This window comes from Macrobrachium nipponense, chromosome 1 (genome assembly GCF_015104395.2).
Source record: "Macrobrachium nipponense isolate FS-2020 chromosome 1, ASM1510439v2, whole genome shotgun sequence".
Taxonomy (NCBI): domain Eukaryota; kingdom Metazoa; phylum Arthropoda; class Malacostraca; order Decapoda; family Palaemonidae; genus Macrobrachium; species Macrobrachium nipponense.
This window is the reverse complement of record NC_087200.1, coordinates 137891149-137913277: the sequence shown is the minus strand read 5'-3', so window position 1 is coordinate 137913277 and position 22129 is coordinate 137891149. Positions and strand designations below refer to the sequence as shown.

The 22129-nt window shown below is 41.9% G+C and overlaps 1 protein-coding gene across 2 annotated transcripts in view; it reads right to left on the bottom strand.

Moving 5' to 3' along the window:
* Positions 1–6890: 6890 nt before the first annotated feature.
* The window catches only part of LOC135219678 (glutathione S-transferase Mu 4-like), a 35604-nt gene continuing 20365 nt past the window's right edge, over positions 6891–22129 (bottom strand). For both annotated transcript variants that reach the window (XM_064256626.1, XM_064256625.1), the window contains exons 3-5: positions 8724–8903; positions 8424–8519; positions 6891–7378 (exon numbers count right to left, since the gene is read on the bottom strand). In XM_064256626.1, coding sequence (XP_064112696.1) covers positions 7181–7378; positions 8424–8519; positions 8724–8903 — 474 coding nt within the window. In that variant the 3' untranslated portion in view covers positions 6891–7180. The remainder of the gene's footprint in view (positions 7379–8423; positions 8520–8723; positions 8904–22129) is intronic.

The window sequence follows — 22129 nt, the reverse complement described above, 5'->3', positions numbered from 1 at the left end:
GGAAGACTCAGCAAACAGCACACCTGCTGCAGATCCCCAACCCTCGGAGGCAGACACCTGAGGAAGGAACAGTCGGGTTAATGCGGGGGAGGGCTTACCCGGCTTCTTCCTCTTCTCGTACCACTCCTACTGCTCCTCTGACCAAGAGACACAACAATCACGTCAATAAACGATTGCATTCATGCCCTTACCACCTTGTGCAAAGGGCATGAGGATCACCCACTCCACTAGATCGGAAAGCACCACACTTCCATCCCCCCACTCCAGGGCACACTCTCTGGTTGGATGGGGGGCACGAGGGCTTATCTGAATCGTGGGATTGCATTTTGCAATACCAAAACAAACAAAAGAGAAATACTTACAGATGTACACACTAACACACCATGATAAAGGATGAAAGCCAAAAAGAACATTAACGTCTGCACCCGACAGCAGTCGAAAGCAAAGTGGAATGTTTACATCCAGTCAGGCAGGACTCCCGACCATCGGACAAGCAGTTACTGCCTAACTACCTTGTTATTAAATCTTATGACTGGTCCAGCTGGCACTGAAAGTAATTCCTTATGTAAAGGACCCATGATTTGTATAACGTGTTGGAACAACTTAAAAGATTAATAGTAAAAATAAAATTGTATTTAAAATACCAATGGCATTAATAAAATTAAACAGGGTGCTGTCATTAAAATCTGCCCCTAAAATCTTGGTACTTCAGTTCCCCTGCAACTTGGGGGAAAGTACTTTTCTCTCTCATCTGACAGACTAGGGTACTCAACTATCAGGTGTCTGACTGTCAATGGTACCAAGCAGTTGTTACAATAAGGCTGATAATCCCCACACATCAGAAAGCCAAGTGTCATTTTTGTATGACCTATTCTAAGCCAACTGAGTATTACTTCCCTTTGCCTAGTCATAGATGAATACTTCCAAGGAAAGATGGTGGTAGCTATTTTTCCTTTTTTGGTTTTCTAGCTCCCATGCAAATTTCCAGGAATCAAGGAATGCTGATTTATTGACCGGATACATATCATTTGCAGGGAGTGCACACCCAACTTTATTACTTTGGTTGACAGCTGTTGTGGCAAGCAAGTCTGCTGCTTCGTTTCCTGCTACACCATGTGCAGGGGGCGACCAACAGGATACTTTGCTACCTTAAGCAACTGAAGCCACTCTAAAATTTCAGTTATGATAGGATGGAGTGCAGTAAAATGACCAATAGCTTACAAGACACTCAGTGAACTGCAACATATGACAAAATGTTCTCCATAATGACAGGCAATCTCTTTAGGGCAGTTAGGATTGTATATATGTATAACACACTGCTGTAAAAGTGGATAACTGATCTGGCAGCCTTCCACTCTTATTAAAATTGGGAAATACATCTTCATAGCAAACGCCTGCGTCAGACTTGGATCCATCTGTAAAAACTATGACTGAACCATCATGGTCCCCCAATTGTTCTTAAAAGCAGATGCACAGCGACTCAGCACTCCTTTCTTCCTTGCCACCAGTGAAGAACCTGCAGTGCTCCACAGAAGGAAGCTTCCAAGGTGGCACAACAGAATACCTAAATGACCAGACTTTGACCTTTGGAATAGAATAATCTTCTAAATTTTTAACACTGTATTCAAAAGGTTTTGGATAATGTGGATTATGTTCATAAAGGCTAAAGTATTTATCATTAAAAACTGCTTTGCAAGTGAATGAGTCAGGAATCCTCTAGATTCTATGCCAGTATCAAACAAGTGATATCTGATGACATGAATCCAAAGGCAGTTCCCCTGAATCTACCAAAAGGCTTGGGATTGGAGACAATTTAAAGGCACCACTAGCAATCCTTATTCCAGCATTACAGAATTTAAAATATTTAGTTTTGATTTTGAGGCTGAAGAATAAACCTTACTACCATATGCTAATTTCAATGCCACTATGGCTTTGTATTAGATCATTAGGTTGTAAGGGCAACGCTTTTTTTATTTTTTTATTGCATCTCATTATCAAGACGCGTTGTTCCTTTACCCATTCTGTAGAGCATTTTACGCCCTTTTTTGTATGTATTTATGTCGGGAATCAGTTCCTCTATGTAATATTGTTCATGTATTTTCGTCTGTGAAGAAACACATTCACTACCCTTCCGTCCGCACCCGTCTATGTCAACCCAGTTCGTCCGTAATAAATTATCAGTACCCGGCTACCTGTCTTACTCTCTGGTCCTCACAACTAGTGACCTCCTGGGGTCGGTGACACAGCAGTTTAGGGCCAGCCTTTGACGGATTAATTACAGCCGCTCACCTTCAGAGAAACTTTAGCAGACTCAATATGGCGCCAGTTTAGGTCTCTGAAAAACTCCACTTCGAGGATGACACCAACGCCATTAACGGACTCATCACGGCACAGCTTCCCATTGTGCTTTGGCATTTTTCAAGGACGGGTAGTCAGGTGCTGGTCAGCCAACACAAAATCAGGTGGTGGTCCAGAACGTCCATCCGACATTGCAGCCTCCTCCGTTCGTCCCCCAGCGCCATTGCCACACCTGCGAGTCCCCAGGCAACCTCCTGGCCGCTGCTGCACCCAGGGTCCTGCTTTACCGATCCGACGTCATCGCCGCCGCACAAGTGGGCCTACTCGCCTCCCCCCCCCAACATCGCTGCCTGTGGGCCTCGTCAACCCTCCCCCCTCCACCGACGCCACCGTCGCCCCTGGGACTCACTCGGCCTGCCTGACATCACTGTGATATCTGTGGACCAACTCGCCCTTCTGACGCCGTCGCCTGTAGTGCTCCTCGACCCACCAACACTGCTGCCGCACCTGTGGGCCTCCTTTGCCTGCTGACGCCACTACTTATGGGTTTCCTCGACCTGCTTCACCTGTGGTTCTGCGCTGGCCGCCGGACACTGCTGCCAAGCTGGGAACTTCCTCAGCCCAATCTAAATCTACGCCTCCGGCGTACCTTGGGGTCCCCACGGCCCACCCACACGACGCAGTCTTGGTTGCCCACAGTCAATAGCAGAAACCCCCAGGCAACCACCAGGGGAGGCATCCTGTCAGCCAGCAACGCCGAAGGACTTTACATTCAACGACACCCGACAATAAGTGTCACAAGGACACGGGGTCACCTCCTGCCTCCAAGATATTTTTCATCCAATAATTATTCCATAATCATTGTCTGGGGGGGGGGGGAGCATTTGTAAGGACAATGCTTTTTCTATATTTTCATTGCATCTCATTATCAAGACACGTTATTCCTTTACCTATTCTGTAGAGATCTTACGCCCTTTCTTTTGATGCATATATGTCCGGAATCTGTTCCCTCTATGTAATATTATTCATGTATTTTCGTCTGTGAAGAAACACATGCACGGGGGTGGAGGGGCGGCCCTCCCTTTTGTTTATGTTTGTTCATGCAAGCGTAACTGTCACTACCATTCCATCCGTACCCGTCTGTCAAACCAGTTCGTCTGTAATAAATTATCAGTATCCAGCTACCTGTCTAAAGGCCTGTCCACACGATCGGGCCTGATCGGCGGACTTCCCCTCTAACGGGCACACTTGACAGGCAAACAGTCAAATTTCCCGATGGGTCTTGTGGCAAAATCACCATGGTGGTGCCCGATGGTTTGAGCTTCGACCCATATACATTTCTTTTACCGAGCCATTCTTTGCACCATATTCTCTTCTTTTCATCACACACAACGCAATTATCATGCTACGCTATCATCTTGTTTGCGGTAGGCACAATGTTCATCGTACCGCACTGAACACACTACTGGCATCGTCAGGCACGCCCACCTCTCCATCCCCTCACCCGTGTGGACAACGCTCACGGGTAAGCCCGCCAGAATTTGCCCGTCAAACCCGGAGCACGCCGATCAGGCCCGCTCATGTGGACATGCCTTTACTCTCTAGTCCTCACAAGGTGATTCCTATCTGCTCCCCGATGTATATATTCCTGTGCCTAGTTTTCCATTATCAGTTGGTGAATAACAAGCAATAATTTGCTGTCGAATGTTTGTGGGGTTAGATCCTATGTGTTGTAGGTATACGTAAACATATTAGGTTGTGGTCTCGTAGGATTCTTGCAATTCACCCAGACGTAGTTGATTTAAGAGTCCATTTATGTTCCATTGAATAATTTCATATTCCATTATTTGGAGGAATTGGTGTTAAAATCTGTAAATTGATTGCAGATTTTACTTTGCCTTTAAGTTTACATGCATTTAAATTGATTTGTGGCGTTTTAATTGCTGTATTTGTATATTGGTTATTAGATTCAGCAGTTGTTTGTTTTCATTATTAAATATTAATGTACATTTTATTTTATATAATTAACTTTTTGTATTTTAAGGGTTCAGAACGTAATTCATTCTCATGTTTACGTGTTGAATGGCATTTCTCTCATTTAATAAAATTATCTATACAATTTTGTACTGTCTTCTGTCTTGGTTAGTTGGTTATAAGTACGTGCCTATGATGCACTCATTACAACCACATAACGAAGCATATTTGGTGGTGTTAGCTATTGGTTGTGAAGTATTTTATTTTCTAAATCTATTGGTCCTTTTCTATAGTAATAAGGAATGCTGGTTTGAGGTTATTTGCTTTATTGGTTTTAGTGGAATATTTGGGTTTTGTGGATGGTTGGGGTGTGATAGCTATTTTGGTCTGTTGAATGGTATGATTTTCATTAGTCTTATATAAGGGAATGCTATCTTTAGTATTTTCCTTTGGGAATTGTAAAGTGATTGATTCTTTACTGTCCAAATGTTGGTTGTATGATTGGGAATGAGCATAAATGTGTATTTTCACTTGTGATGAAGTTAATATAATTCTTTTTTTAATGTTCTGCTGTAGCTGGCATTTCTTTAAACTAGTTGATTATCAATTTTGGATTTTTATCTTAGACGGGGTTCGTTCCAGTACGTATTTTCTTCTCAGTTCAGTGATTACCATTATTATTTGATTCCTCTTCCATTAGCAATTCTTCATCATGGATACCTGAATCTGTAATGTTAGAAGTGGTATTGGTGGGTATAATATTACGCTTATTTTGGGTCTTGGTATTACTGACATAAGAATTAGTTTCTATGTTTATATTTCCTTGTTTGTTATTGTGCTGATTGATGTCTTGATTTTTAGTTACATTTGAAAAAGTGGGGCTTTTGGATGGATTATCATTTGTTTGTTTGTATGGTGCTTTTACGTTGCATGGAACCAGTGGTTATTCAGCAATGGGACCAACGGCTTTACGCGACTTCTGAACCACGTCGAGAGTAAACTTCTATCACCAGAAATACACATCTCTACTCTTGGGTTCAAACCTAAGAAGAAATTTTTGAGGTTCGAGAGTCCCCTCACCACTTCAAGGTGGTCCTAAAAAGAGGGAGACAAATTGATTAAAAATTTGTCATTATAGTCTGTCTAGAATGTCATGAAACATCGAGTAGGTTTGTGACCATGCCTAACTTCAAGACTTTTAATCTGACTCAAGCTAATCCCAGCATCCTTCCATTCCGGGTCCTTTAATACGGTTGTAAAATTTCCTTTGAATCCCATAATCTGAATCTTTCTAGTCACACAAAAGCTGAATGGTTGTTGTGGATTAAGTTGACCTTGTGTTTCGAAGACAGCTCGAAGTTGATTGCTTTGTTTATTTTAAAAACATTCATGTAAAAATAAATTTCTTAGGAAGAGTTCGAGCACCATATAAAGTACAGGAGACAAGTAAGTGTCCTTTAATACATATCACAGTTTTTCTACAACTTTTAAGAGATCCATCTCCGATGAAAAAAAAAAAAAAAAAAAAAAAAAAAAAAAAAAAAAAAAAATTTAATGTTCCGTACCCTACGATCAATGTAGTTCAGTACAATACTGGAATCTTAATATACTAAATGTTTTCGAGCTTTATTACCCATAAAGCTTTAACTTTCATTCTTTATATAATTTGAAGTACTCATGGACATTGAATATGACTTCTAGTGTCTGAGCACTTAATTGCTTCCGTGGGGAGCCTTCCATCTTAATCCATCATGCTTGGGTATCAGAACCAAAGTGATAAGCTACTTACCTGACACAGAGAGAGATGTGGCAAAGTGTATGCCAAATATACTGTTTTTTTGCCTTAAGTGAGATTTAATGAATGAAATTGGCACTAAGCAGCAACGTCTGAAACCTACTCTATGTTTCATGACATTCTGGACAGACTATAGTTATTATGCAGAACAAAACTTCGGTCTTAACAATAGGTTAAACTTATACTTGGAGGGTGGTACAAGTACCCTGAACTGGCTGGGGGTTCAGCCCACCTGACCACCCTTCCTAAAAGTTAAGAGTTCTAAAGTAGGGAGCCACAAACCGCGAGAGAATAGACATGAAAGTATCCAAAACCTCACCCTTCTGGGATCTCGAGAGAGGAGTAAATCCTACCGAGAAGCAGATTTGTCTGTTGTATGGAGCACATGACAAAAATGCAATGCAATATGGCAGCTGCACTCACCTGTATCAGGGCAGTTCCAATGTGACTTGTCTATTCTTCAACCTGCCCACAGAGAGAGAGAGAGAGAGAGAGAGAGAGAGAGAGAGAGAGAGAGAGAGAGAGAGAGAGAGAGAGAGTGCCAGCCAACTCAACTCATTCTCTCCTCCACACAATCATCTTGACTAAGATATACTCTGTCCTGACAGGGGCCACTGGATGAGCTACACAAATTGCTGAGCAGCCACCACCCAGACCTGTAGGCAACATCCTTCAGGCAAAAGGAAGTGAAAGTGGTTTGGTGAAGCCAGGAACCAGCATTCAAAAATATACTTTACTATTCTTCTCATATGAATTTTCCAACTTCAAAATATAGGTTACTCTTCCATTATACCAAGACAGTTCAGGCATAAAAAATAAAACATACTTTAAACCTTTTATTTCAAAGCTGTTTATATCAAACAGTGTCTTCAAATAAGACCTTCAAATAAATTTTGCACATAATTTCTCAAAAACAAAATTACATTATTCCGAGAAACAATATTTATCATATATTTGGTTTACCTAGTATAATATAACAGACGTCAAACTGGAAATTATTATTTTCTTTAGCATATATGTACTCACTAAATTAGGAACTTTTATCACTTATAATGCTGCACATTTGTATTGTAAGCAAAAAAAGTTAAAACATTTATGGTCTTCACAACAAAGTTAGTTTCCAAACTTTGCCATTTTGTTATTAAGTGGAGACTTCATGAATCGTGAGGAGGCCATGTACTTCTTGATGGGTTCTAATTCTTCAAAACGCTTCTGGAAGTCTTCAAGGTTCTTGAAATCCTTAAGTAGGTTTGGGTCTAATTGCAGATGCTGATCAATAAGTTCATACATAATGAAATCCACAAAAGTGATCTGAAATTTGATCATTATGGTGAGATTTATTCCACAGCTCTTATAAATAATTACTACTAAACTTTAAAAGTCTGCTCCTATGCTTTAGGTTTTAGAAAGCCACCATGCAAAAATCGTTCCACTTAACAATGACAAAATGGAAATTAATTATATCTAGCATATCTAAAACATAATAGTCCATTACCAAAGGGACATGAAAATGGATACAATTCAATATTTTTATATGTACGTATATATATATATACACACACACTCCACGGTCCCCAATTATATGAGCGTTTGGTCCATCCACGGGCTCGCAGAGTTGGAAATTCGCAGATTTTGAAACACATACCTTATGGGAATAATTCCATTAGGGCCAAGGCAAAAAACAACTTACCCAGTCAAACTTTTTTTTATACTACCCATTTTCAATACTTTTTATGTATACTATACTGTAAATTTTTCTAATAGGAAATTGATCTTATGGATAAATAAAACATTAAAAAGGTTTTAATAACTTGAAAAAGTTTAAAATTACACACAGGATGGTGAAAACTCCCACGCGTAAACAATGGCACTATTGGGTGCACGTGTACTGTGCGATATAGTAATTTCTTAAAAAAAAAAAAAAAACCTTTTGGATGGAATTTCATTTACCTATCCTCTACCAAAAAACCCTTCAAACAGGGATATGACCAAGGAGACACTGATGATGTGATACTGTGCATTTTTTATTAGTTGAAATATCCTCACATTGGGACTGCCAACATTTTTTTAATTCTCTGACCCACTAGAGGATATAAATCCTGAAATGGCAGTAGGCATCTTGTGGGTTCTTGGGAGCTGACTGCCAATTTTGCAAGTTGGTCAGCTTTCTCATTCCCAACCACCCCAACATGGGAAGGCACCCACCAGAACTTTACAACCCAACTATAAACAACACAGATGTAACTTACAAACATACTAATGTGTTCCTTAATTGTTCATAACAATAAAGAGTTTGACATAATAATATATAAAATATGAAACAATTTTTACCATGTACACTCAATACTTTACTTACATTATCACCAGCATACCAGGGTTGTTCACCAAGGAATGTTGAGAACAGCTTCAATGTAGTGGGTAAAGCCTCTAAGTAGGTCTGCTTCTGGGTATCCTAAAAGATATATTTCAACAGATTATGAAAACTATTTCCAAGTCAACTAAGTCTCAAACAATCAGCAACAAATATAAATATAAATATATAAATATGTGTGTGTGTGTATATCTCTATATATATATTATATATATAAAGATCAGAAACATTTTTTAACTTCTCTGAATATGATCACCCCAAAATGCAAAATCATACAATACTTACAAAATCTACATAGCACAGTCGAACAAAACCATTCCTGAAGTCCATTGACTGGTTTTCCATAATATCAACACGGACTTTCTCAGATTCAGTCTTGCCACATAGATCATGCTTTCTTGCAATGTACCGCATAATGGCATTGCTCTGGGTTACTTTCACATCTCCATCAATGTAGTAAGGGAGCTGGAAAATATGGCATATATTTGAGATTCACTGACAATCTGAATACTACACTACTTTATTTACAATCATGTATGATATAGTATCTGTACCAGATACTATAACCACATAATCTCAATTTTCAAAAGCACATGAGAGAGAGAGAGAGAGAGAGAGAGAGAGAGAGAGAGAGAGAGAGAGAGAGAGAGAGAGAGAGAGAGAGAGAGAGATTTTGTCAAACAGAAATAAGATGAACTAGTATATATGTACAGTAGTCTCTCTTTTTACACAGGTTTGTTTCCCAAGACCCCTTTGCAAAATCAATTTTTGGAAGTAAATTGTATTTTTCCTAACTATACAAACCTGAGGTCCTTTACATAAGAATTACTTTCGGTGCAGCTGGAATTACAGCCATTAAATTCTTGAACGAGGTGGTTAGGCAGTAACTACTGTGTGGCAGGCGGGTAGGCCAGCCTGCCCGGTTGTAAACACTCCACTTTGCCTTTCGGCCCAGGTTCAGATTGAGGGGTGGCATGAGGTGGGCATATATGTAAAGGACCTCAGGTTTGTGTAGTTAGGAAAAATACAATTTACTTCCAAAAATTGTGATTTGTTCCTATACAATATACAAACCCTCGGTCCTTTACATAAGGAAGAATCACTGATTGGTGGGAGGAATCTGAGTGAGCCTCTAGAACTGACTGGAGTTCTACACACCTAGGCTACTCCTCCTGTTCCTAAGAGTGAGGTGGAGTGTGCCCTGCCTCTGACAACTTGATCAGAGTATAGGAGCTGCATGATCAAGAGTCAGACTTCTGGGCCTTTTCAAAATGAGAGAAATCGTAACTCATCCAAAAAGCTGTAAAGAATATTAGAGAAATCTTAACTCATCCAAAAATGGGCTGTAAAGAATATTGGAGTCGGAGGCATTAATGCAAAGTTCTGGGAAGGGTTTGCATTATTTCGGTCTTCTTCCTCCCCTTGCTAGAGGAAGAAGCGGGACTGCTTCTATGATTCTGATAAGAAACATAAAAAGGATGCTCTATGTGTAATATTACCGCATCAATTGCCCGACCAGCCAATGTAAGTTCAATTCCTATCCTCGACCCGAAGGAAGAGGAGTGGAAGGACGAGGTGGGGAAGGTGGAGAGGCCAGTCACTCTCGCATCCTTCTTACCTCTAGAACTGCACACCATAGGCGAGATGCAACTTGTCCTATTGAAGGAGCTGGGTAAGCAAACACAACCTGCAAGCATCCACTACCAGTCCAAGGAAATGAGGTTCCAAGGACCTGTGGGCAGGCCCAAAGGGAAAGATAATTATGGTCGCAATGAAACCTTATCTATCTTCCTGTCCGATATACTCTTCGGAGTGATGACTATGTCTCTCACGGTCTCATAATATTCGGAGAAAGACATAACATTGGATGCTTCTGCAATGGCAGTCCGCAGCAGATAAAGACACCGACACTCCATGGTGGGTATCGCCAATAGGACAAAGCTGTACTGGATCAACCAATACAAAGTCCACAGCGTAGTTCATGACGATCGCGGACACTTCAACAGCTGCTGACTGACTGCGCTCGGTGTGACCTGTCGTGCATCCAAGACAGTCATTTGCCTTTTGAATGGTTATGCCGAGAAACCATACAAATAGTCTATCTTGTTTACCACCGATGTTGAGAGGCGAGATGATTATTCTCTCAAGGCATGCGCCCATCAGACGATAGTTAAGATCCTTCTAGAGACCGAGGTCCCTGATGGCAAGACAGAAGTTCTCATAGTAGTTGAATCTCAACTAAGGAGAAACAATACTATATGCTAGTGAAAGACTAAGGTGAATGCGGACCTATGTCTTCACAGTTGAATCGAGAGAAGTCAACTCTCAAGATTCTGGACATAAAAAAAGTCCTGTCAATGACACCAACCAGTGAAGACGGCTTTAATCCCTGTTGTTATACAGAGGACTAAAAATGCTAAACCGCTATTTCACTGCTGTTCGGTGAGAAGTCTGAGTTTGCAGTGAAAACAGAGCATCTATCAGTACTGAAAACACAGGGATTGTACCGCCTGAAGAACTGCTTCTCATGGGCTGGATCAGGAAGGACATTTCTATTTACTTTGGTAGCAGAGCTGGCAGGGCGGGGAACAGGCAAAGTCTTCCGTTATTCATCTACAATTCTAGGTGAACAAAGAATAATTGCACACCTATGAATTATGAGATGTATTTTAGAAGACAAACTCAGATTGCCTGAAGAAATAATTCTGCGTCATCGCAGCTGCAGGTGTGATGAAGTGGAAGACTAGGCTACAGACTTCTGTTACTGTGAGGTAAACAGGCAGATGATTACGAGTCTAGTGAAATATGTCTGAAAATTCTCGCAACGGCAAAAGGAAATGCAGGAGATGGTCATAGACGTATACAAGAATTCCAGCCAACCAGAGACCTAAGTCTGTGATTGCCAGGCAGAGATTCGATTCAGTTGTTAATCATTGCTGAGGAGGAGAGAATTCCCGACCGAACTATCTTGGAGAGCCAGCCATACTTGCTGAGGCAGCCAGGCAGCGCCGTACACCACTAGCTCTCGCTAACTTGTGATCCCGAGTTGCCAGGAAATCCATTCCATGAAGCATTTTAACTGAAATGGGAGGGAAGAAAACCGTCCTATTTGGTGAATGCAAACGCTTTGGTGGTGTTGTAAACAATACCACTAGTTTCTCAAAATCGAAATCGGTAACTCTTGGGAGGCAAGGCAGTCCTGAGTTGTAGGTCAATTAAGAGAAGATACTATTCATCTCGGTCACATACCCGTAGAGTTAACTTCAGTTATGTGCCTACTACTCGGACAATTCAAATGATAACAGAAGAATGTCGCGAGAAAAATATACGTAGTACAGTGGTACCTCGACATACGAAAGGCTCAACTTACATAAAACTCGAGATACGAAAGCAAATACGAAAAATTTTACTGCTCTACATACGAAAATTGCTCAAGTTATGAGAGGTTGTTGCTGTAAAGTCCCGAGATTCGCCCAGACCACCGAGAACAATTTTAAAACTCCCGTGCCATCAAGTGAGTAAACTCGTCACCATCCTCCCGCTCTCCCATTGGTTCCTGATGCTAGTCAACCCATAAGATCCTGCTCTCCTATTGGTCAGCATCTACCCCTTGTGCTTTATGTATTCTATTGGTAAAAGGATGCTGTAAATTGAAAAACTTATTCATGCAATACATTAAAAAAAAAAAAAAAATTAGGTAAAGATAGAATAAAGAATAGAAATGAATGGTTATTATACTGTTTTGGTGGTTTCAGTAGTTGAAGAGAGAGAATGAAAATTTATGGCTTACTATGTACTAGGAAAAGTGATTGCTTTGCGATCATTCGATACACGTAAGTGCTGGATGTAAACAGAAGTTTGGAAGCTTTTTTTTTTAGTTTATTATAATTAATGGTTACTTAACAATTATTTAAAATGAGTACATGCAATACATTTAATAAAAAAAATTGTGAATTAGATATCATAAAATATAAAATAAATCAGACTGCTATCATCTAAGCCAACAAATAAGTATTCTTTAGAATTCTTCTGTTTTAATATTACGTTACGTATGTTTCATTATAGCTGTCAGCAACTCGGTATCTCCATTAGGTGAAGATAGAATAAAGAATAGAAATGAATGGTTATTATACTGTTTGGTAGTTTCATTAGTTGAAGAGAGATACTAATGAAAATTTATGGCTTACTGTGTCCTAGGAAAAGTGATTGCTTGGCGTTCGTTCGGTACTCATAAGAGCTGAATGTAAACAAACGATTGGAAGGTTTTTTTGTTTGTGTATTATAGTTAATGATTAATTAATAATTATTTGAAATGAGTACATACTGATTATTTATACATTTTATTGGCATATTCTAAGCTTTTAGCTTCTTAGGTTTAGATGTCAGAATCATAGACTAGGCTACAGTAGCAACCACTAACATAGGCTAGGCTTATTGCTAAGGGACATATGCTAAAGTCCTAATATATGCAGTAAAAATGGGGTTGAACATTACATGCAGTTAAATATTACTCAAGTATGTACAGTATTTTGCCTTTTTGGAGTCTTATTTCTTCCGTCGGATCGGCGTCGTAACCCTAGAACATGTGTTGTAGGCCTGGAAATATAATTTACTGGGGTGATTTTGTAGGGCTTGGAACGGATTAGGCATTTTACATGTAAAATGCGGTTCAAGATACGAAAAACTCATGATACGAAGACCGCCTTGGAATGGATTAATTTCGTATCTCAAGGTACCACTGTATATTTGTAGTTCCCGTGCATCGACCTCCAGCCTATACTCTCTTCCATTCAAGGAACAAGAATAAGGACTGGAAGCAGACCTCCTTTATTCTCTAATGACGAGAGCAAAAATGAAGTTTTCCCGAAGGAAGGCTTCTACAGTGATAACAGGATACTGAAGAAGACTAGTTCGAGCCGAACTGTATGTTCCCAAAACAGTAACACTGGAGAGGCATTCAAACTCGGTGCTATCCATCCTGAACAGATTGACGTATGTTCGGTAAGATCCTAGAATTGAGCCAAAAACAGTCTCTCGGGTTTGAATTTCAAGGAGTAAACTCCATTGAATTCCTCTTATTTCCTTGTTTCATTCTGGTATAACCAAGAAGTAAAGGAAAAAGAAAGAGGAGGATTGACTGTTATTGTCCGTTCTATCCCAGGGGTGACCGCATACTGAGGCGACGGACCATCAGGTCCATCAAGGCACAGCCCCTCCCGAGATATTCTTCCTTCACCAGCAGTACTTCCTTCAAACACTAGATATTCCAGGAATTAATGGCTTAGCGAGACTCCTGAGTTCGTAATAACAATTACCGGGAATGTCTGTCTCGACAGTGTGTTTGGAAACTACAGGAAAACCAAAACACTCCTGAGATACCAGAAATTCCAAGGAATTAAAGCGTTCGGCGAGATTCCAGATTATCATGGTAACAATTATCAAGAATTCTCGTCTTGCCCACTCTGGATCGTGGTCTCGCCCAAGTGTTTGCAGATTGTAGAAGACAAAAACACTTGGGAGTGCGCAAGAAATTCCAAAAAATTTTAAATGCGCACTGAAACCCCCCAAATTTTGTCAGGCAATCATCAGGTGGTGGTCCACCCCGATTCCCGCAGAAATCAAGAAGGATTGGGCAAGATCCTTCCTCAACGACGTGGACTTACATCCGGTAGGACCCGATGGTCCCTCCAGGAACGCAGTCCCCTACGCTGAATCCTACGGAGAACACACTGCAGGATCCCTCCCATTCATGTCGCCCCTCCGGCGTAGCCATAGGAAGAGAGGGAATGGCAGAGAAAGACTGGACGCTCTCGCTTGCCTTGCCAGCGGAACTAGCAGCCGGAAAAGTGAGTCACGGGCAGCCATCAACCTGTGGTGATGGCTGCTCCGAGTCTAGGAAAACGTTACTGTCTGGAGAAAAAGTTTTCCCGAGGAGGGTTACGAAACTCGTACTGTAGGTGAAACGTCTGCTGCCACCATGACCGTCGTCTGGGTGGGGCTGAGCATGCACTTGACAGAAGAGAGCCGATACTATCCTCAGACGCGTCCCAGTCCTTGTCGAGGCCAAAACCTCTCAAGAGGACCGAAGGGGGAGCCCACACCAGTCTCTGCGTGCGCGGTCCAGCAGGACCGTCACGTAAACAGCGGTGATGGTCACTCCGTGAGTCTAGGAAAGTGCCATTGTCCTCGCCAGCCCCCACGATCTCCTCCAACCACTTGCGTATGATCTGTTCAGTACCGAGACAAACCAGGCTCTTAGCGCATACATCACGGTCACTCCTTTTCGCCCTATTCCTCCAGGTGTAGCCCGAGGAGGTTGAAGGCACAGGTGAGGGAGACCTGACACTCCTACCCTGTCTACTAACAGAACCAGTAGGCTGGGAGGACTGCAGGTGATCGCTAATCCGCGGTGGTGATCGAGCTGCAGGTCTGGACCAGCGGTCTCCGTGCACAGAGGTGCTGGACCAAGCACGGTAGCATCATCTCATGCATCAGGGGAGCTGCTACAAGCGCTCCTACCCTGCCTACCAGCAGAACCAGTAGGCTGGGAGGACTCCAGGCAATCACCAACCAGCTGTGGCGATCGAGCTGCAGGTCTGGACCAGCAGTCTCCTTGTGGAGAAGCTCTGGACACCAAGGATGGTAGTGTCAGTCTTGTGCGTCAGGGGAGCTGCTACCAGCTGTGCGAGCCGTCCAGTCACGATGGGAGCGACAGTCGATTGACGCTCACAAGCGAGTGGCCAAGACGGTTCCCGGTCCGGAGGTGGAACCTCTGAGCCGGGAGAGGAAATACCAGCCACCGCTGGTACCACTACGGTCCCTGTCTTCTTCCCTGAGGAAGGAGAAATGGGCCCCATTCCCAGAGGAACGGGAGGACCAGCGGAAGACCCACCTGTCTCACCGGAGCGAGAAAGACCCTTAAAAGTACCTGTGCGGGACTCCTGGGGGGGGGGGGGGGGGGGGGGGGGGGGGGGGGGGGGGGGGGGGGGGGGGGGGGAGGGGGGGTGGGGGGGGGGGGGGGGGGGGGGGGGGGGGGGGGGGGGCACCGTCTTCTTCCTCGGTTGGGGGGCCTTGGAAGTCGAAGGGGAGGTGGTGGCGGAAGACAACGACGACACCTTACTCATCTTCTTGGCCAATTTCCTCAGCATGGCAGAAGGTTTTCCCATTTAGGAAGGGGCTGTGGCGGTTGCCGAAGCAGCAGGCGCCAGTGCGACCTGGGAAGGAGGACCTGATGGAGCAGCAGTGGAGAGAACGCTTCCTCCAGGGTTACAATTCTCTCGCATGGCAAGCAAAGCGTCTGCCACCACCGAGACTGGTCGGTCGCGCAACACCGTGAGACAGAACCTTAGAAGTCCCGTGGCGAGACTTCTTAGGAGGGAGATATGAAAATATGATGATCTCTTAAGAGGATGATGACACTTGACGACCTCTCTTCCTCTTAGATTCCTCCAATTTCTGCCAGACTTCTCCCATCAGGAATAGATAAACATCACAAGGCAGCGGCGAGAGCTTTGTCCAGTGACGTAACTTCAGTGTAATAGTGGTAAATGAATATGATTATCAGCATGAGATCAGTAAACACAATCGAGGATCAGTATCACAACATGATACGAGTCACTGGTACAATTCCAAGGTTAGGATAACCAACACGATGAGCTCTCCAACCAATATTTCTGTAAACACAATCACCACTGTTAGTCTGTAAAATAAAGAAAAATTTATTTAAAGTAATACAGATACTCCTCTCGCATCCAAGGGCACTGCCCTCCAAAGTGAAAGGAGATCCCCCAAACACCAACACCACACGCCCCCTCTTCTACCTTTGTCCAATAGCTAGTGAAAGGATGAAGAGAAATTTTCATAAAAACAAAACAAAGGACAAACCTCTGAAGTTCCCCTCGGTAATTCCCATGCGCACGCGTAATTTTCGGATGAATACATGTCTCGTTACAGGATCAATATCACTCACGTTAAATACATGTCTCGTCCTCACGTTAAATACGTATCTCGACCTCACGTTAAAGGGCAAAACAATGTAAATAATAAGATGTTGGCATACCTTTGCCACTGACTCTTAACACAAGGTAGAAAGGCAGCTATAAAGGCTATCACAAAAAGTGGGTTTGTATATTAATTGAATGGATTGAATTTAATATTAATATCAAACACCGTATGTACATATTTATTTAAAAAACAAAAACAAGCCAGAAAGATCCCACCGGGAAAATGATCAACAACCAGTCAGCAAGAGCTCACACACACACATCTTCATCGGAAGATGGCCGAAAGCAAAGTGGAGTGTTTACATCTAGGCAGACTGGCCTACCCGCCTGCCACAAGCTGTAATTCCAGCTACGCCGAAAGTAATTCCTTATGTAAAGGACCGAGGGTTTGTATATCATGTAGGAACAATTGAAATCTGTGTACGTACTCCAATTTTGGTCCAGTAAGTATTTAATTTTCTTGGTAATCTCAACAAACAAATATGAGTAAATTATTAGAAACATTTCATGGAAAGTTTCTCAGATGAAATGCTTTCCGACCCTTTTAGTGCTTTTATTTACTTAAGTTATAACAACCATCTCGTAGACTAGTCAAAACTACAACCAAAAACTAGGCTACGCATATTACGAAGCTATTTGTAGTTTCAAGGAAATAATTTATTACCAATCTTGGTTAATGTAAACCTTTATTATGTTATTCAAATACTTTCATTGCCATTAGTTATGAAATACTATACTCTATACCAGTGGTTCTTAACCTGGGGGGCGCGCCCCCCTAGGGGGGCGTCAGGAATTTCCAGGGGAGGCGCGAGCCCTAGGGAAAAATTTTAAAAACATTCTCAAATTATATTTGTTATTCTCTTAACAAGTGTGAGGAACTAATATTCAGAAGTTTATGAAAAAATGCAGAAGTGTCGCCATATAACGTTACTTTCCTAGAGTCTACTGCTCTAGTTAGGCTCATAGGGCTTCCCATGTTTTGTAATTATTGACCTCCCTCCCTATCCCTCGAAACCCCTTCCGTTTCTCTTTTTTTCCTTTAAATCTGGGAGGGAATTTTACTCACAGATGCAAGGGGGGCGTGAAAGACAGGACCAACTCTTAGAGGGGGTGTGGTCATAAAAAGGTTAAGAACCACTGCTCTATAGATATTTTTTCATACCAATGCTTACCTACAACCCAATCTTGCAGGCTATGTTCAACAACTATTTGCTATGTGGAAGTTATTTATAGGGGTTCCAACTATTCATGTGGGGGGGAGGGGGCTGGTACACCCCCAAAATACGGGGGACCACTGTACGTTTAGTCAACCCCTTTAACAATGAAATATAATAAATTACTGTAATTCCCTACAAAATTCACAAGGAACAAGAAGGTGGCAACTTGTGCCTTGTTTGGTTAATGCACAGGAAATATCTGATTGTTTAAATTCATAACCAAATCTCTACCACAATTGACACAAAATTAATCTTTTAATAGAACAAATTGGTATTTAATAATTTAAAAATTAAATGGATAATGATCAATAATGTCCACTTCATGTAGTCATTTTTTTTTTTTGGAGGAAGTGAGGAAGTGTTTGAATGTTGTTTGCAAGATCCTCCTGATAGATCTCTGCATCTCGTAGTAAGCGCCAATGCACTTTCTATGAACCTCTTGATCTTGAGTGATCTCTCGAGTGAAGGATCGACCTAAAAAATTCTATCAGTGACATTTCGTGTCATTCTTAACACTTCTCCAATTGTCTCCAATTTGGTGGCTCATAAAATTCATCATCTTCCATTTTCTCCTCCTCCCTGACGAGTTGTTCTAGTTTGTCATCTGTGAGGGCTTCACTTGAATGGCCAGACTTCATCTCGCACCTCATCAGGACGTAAATTATCAAATCCCTCACCACCCACTTCCCGAGATGAACTGATAAACAACACTCGGAGAGCCCTCATTCACAACATCAGGTCATAATTTCCACCAGCACGAATCCATGCACTTCGCAGATGATTCATCATAGGCTTCTTTAATAAAAGCAATGCAATTGGCTATTTTAAATTTCTTCCATACATCTTAACACTGATTTCAGTTCTATCAAGAGACTCCCTAAGCATCGAGAATGTTTTCTCTGCATACTGAGCCTTAAATGCAGCGATTACTCCCTAATCCATTGGTTGTAATATAGAGGTTGTGTTTTTAGGAAGGAATGCAACCCCAATATTGGGGTGAGCAATCTTTGTGTTTTCCGGATGGCCTGGCCAGTTATCTATGATAAGCAATATACTTTGAAGTCTCAGTTATCTATGATAAGCAATATACTTTGAAGTCTATGTCTTTATCAAACATATTTTATCCATCTTCCTTACAAAACAATGGTGGAACCACTCGATAAACAGTGCGGCCATCATCCATGCTTTTTTATTAAATCAGTAAAACACTGGCAGCATGTTCATGTCTATTTTTTTTAATCACGCAGGCGTTTGGAATGGTACAACAGCCCGGGCTTAATCATATGACCAGCTGCATTACCACACAATAATACACACTCTTGATCTTTGGAAGCTTTGAAACCTGGCAGACTTTTTTTTTTTTCTTCCTTATAAATAAATGTTCTCTTGGGCATTTGTTTCCATCGTACACCCATCTCATCGGCATTGAAAATTTACTCTGGCCGGTAATTTTTCTCTTTTATGATTTCAGCAAACTCATGTAGGTCATGTAGGTATTTGTCTGCTACCATGTAGTCAGCTGAGGCCAATTTGCCAGTCATTTTTACGTTACATAGGCCGTAATGTTTCTTGAATTTTTCAAACTAGCCCTTGTGGGCTACAAATTTTTCTTTGCTACTTACACTAAAACTTTTAGGCCTAACTCATCATCATCACTATTATCTAAAGCAACATGATTGTCTGTAGCATTTTTATCACCAGCAAACCGAGCATACACATGCTTACCTTTTCCCTAATGAAATTGGAATTTAGTGGCACATGTCGTCTCTTCAGGTCTTCGATCCTTAAGTTGAGGGCTTTCTTCATTTTCACTAAAGCATCATGTCGCACATGCATAGTCACTTTTGCCGATCGTTGTACGCACATAGCAAGAGCATCCTTAATGTTCTTTTCTTGGAGCTTTATTGTGCAAACACTCAATTCATTCATTCCATACTGACGACCTATTGCCGAAAACTCATTCCACCGCTTATTTTCTTAAGAATTTCATTCTTTTCTTCTAAACAAAGAATTGATTTTATTTGCGCCGACTTGTTCTCAATGAAATTGAAAGGGCACTTTGAAGCCATGGTAATAACTTTTAACCATATAAAAACTCATAAAAATAATGCTGAATAACTATACAAGGCCATACAAATCTTGGGTTGTATATTAACCCTCTCGTGATCTGATAACGCGTGGTGCATCAATAAATTTTTTTCCGTAAGTGCACATGATGCGCCAGGTGCGTCATATGCAAGTTATTTTTGGGTGGGGTGGGGCAATCGCAAAGAAAACGCAAACCCGACGCTGCTAGCTTACTTAGCTACGACAAAAAGCATCACATAAGTTGGAAGATCTGAAAATTGCACTCCATAAAAAATTAACATTTTTTAAATCAATTACAGCTCATTGGCAAACACATTTATAGCAAAAATGTTATTGTTAGTTATACAATAAGGTTTTGTACATACTTACCTGGCAGAATATATACTTAGCTTTACGTCTCTGACGTCACGACAGAATTCAAAACTCGCGGCACACGCGACAGGTAGGTCAGGTGATCTACCTTACCCCGCCGCTGGGTGGCGGCTGTAAGAACCAATCTCCCTTTCCAGCCAGAATTTTCCTTCCACCTGTCTCCTGAGGGGAGGCTGGGTGGGCCATCAATCGTATATATCTGCCAGGTAAGTATGTACAAAACCTTATTGTATACTAACAATAACATTTTTGTACATGAACTTTCCTGTCAGATATATACTTAGCTGATTGACACCCTTGGTGGAGGGAAAGAGACAGTAATATAAATATGGAAAAAAGGGGAAAACAACACTAGTTGTAGGATGTAAATACAACCTTGGTTCTTACCTGTTTAGGCAGAAGACTTCTTAGTTACTGTCTATGAGTCTGCGTTGCCTGAAGAGCTTCAGCGAGGGCGTGACCTACAGTTGACACTCTTTGGGTCTATCAAAGGGATTTGGTTATCCGCTTACTTGATAGAATCCGCGCAGGATCTGTCAACGGGGATTCGCCCACTTATATGACAGAACCTAACCACTATCATTGCAAGGAGCTCAAACATAAACCGATCACCTAACCAATCTAATCATTGTTAGAACTACGAAATGAAAAACATGCCTACCCGCATGTTCTTTCAAACAACCAAAAACTTACAACCTAACAAGGGGGAAAATATATACTACAAAGGATATGTCTCAGCTCCCTGCCCAGCACCGAATCCGCCGATACGTACGGGCCTAACCCGAAGCACTTTTCATACGTAATTTTGAAGTCTCTCAGATAGCGGTTTGCAAAGACTGAGTTGCAACGCCAGAATGTTGCCTGTTCATAATATTACTCAGGGATATGTTTTTGTTGAAAGTCAATGACGTGGCAATAGCTCTTACCTCATGAGCTTTGACCTTAAGAACTTTGAACTGTACTTTCATCACATATCGCATTGCGCTTCTTTCACCAGGCTTCTGATAAAGAAAGAAAGCGCATTCTTCGAAAGAGTCCTCCTTGGATCTCTTACAGAGCACCAAAGGTTGACATCATTGCCCTTAAGTTTTTTCTTTCTCTGTAGATAAAACTTTAAACTTCGTACTGGGCAAAAGCGACCTCTCTGCTTCCTCGCCTACTAATGCAGACAAGCCTTGGACTGCAAAGCTCCTAGGCCAGGATTTTGAGGGGTTCTCGTTCTTAGCCAAGAACAAAGGTAGGAATGAACAGATAGCTGCATCTCCTCTGAATCCCCACATTTCCTTCTAGTGCATGGAGTTCACTAACCCTCTTTGCGGAAGCCAATGCCATGAGAAAGTGTCTTCCTCGTGAGGTCTCTAAACGAGGCAGACTGAGGCAGTTCGAACTTAGGGGACCTCAGGAAACATAGCACTACATCCAGATTCCAATTCGGAATCCCTGGAGAAACCTTCTTGGATGTTTCAAACGATCTTATTAGATCATGAAGGTCCTTGTCTTCTGAAATGTTTAAGTTTCTGTGCCTAAACACTGCAGATAGCATGCTACGATAGCCTTTAATGGTTGATACCGCCAGTCCCAGTTCTTTTCTCCCTAAGGAAAGTAAGAAGTCTGCTATTTGGGTTACGAGGTACTGGAAGAGGAAAAGTGATGGTTTCCTACAACCATCGCCGAAAGACGTCCCACTTCGATTGGTAGACTCTAAGGGTAGAAGGCCTTCTTGCTGCTGCGATAGCCGTTGCAAATCTTGCAGAAAAGCCTCTCGTTCTGACCAAACTTTTGACAGTCTGAAGCCAGTCAGATCTAGAGCGGGGAGGTTTTTTTGCGATACCTCTCGAAGTGGGGTTGTCTGAGCAGATCGATCCTCTGTGGTAATGTTCTCGGAAGATCTACTAACCCATTCCAGTACCTCTGTGAACCATACTTGTGCGGGCCAGAACGGGGCTAACCAGCGTCATCCTTGCTGCCTCCGATTCTGCAAATTTCTTGATCCCTCTCCCTGTATCTTGAA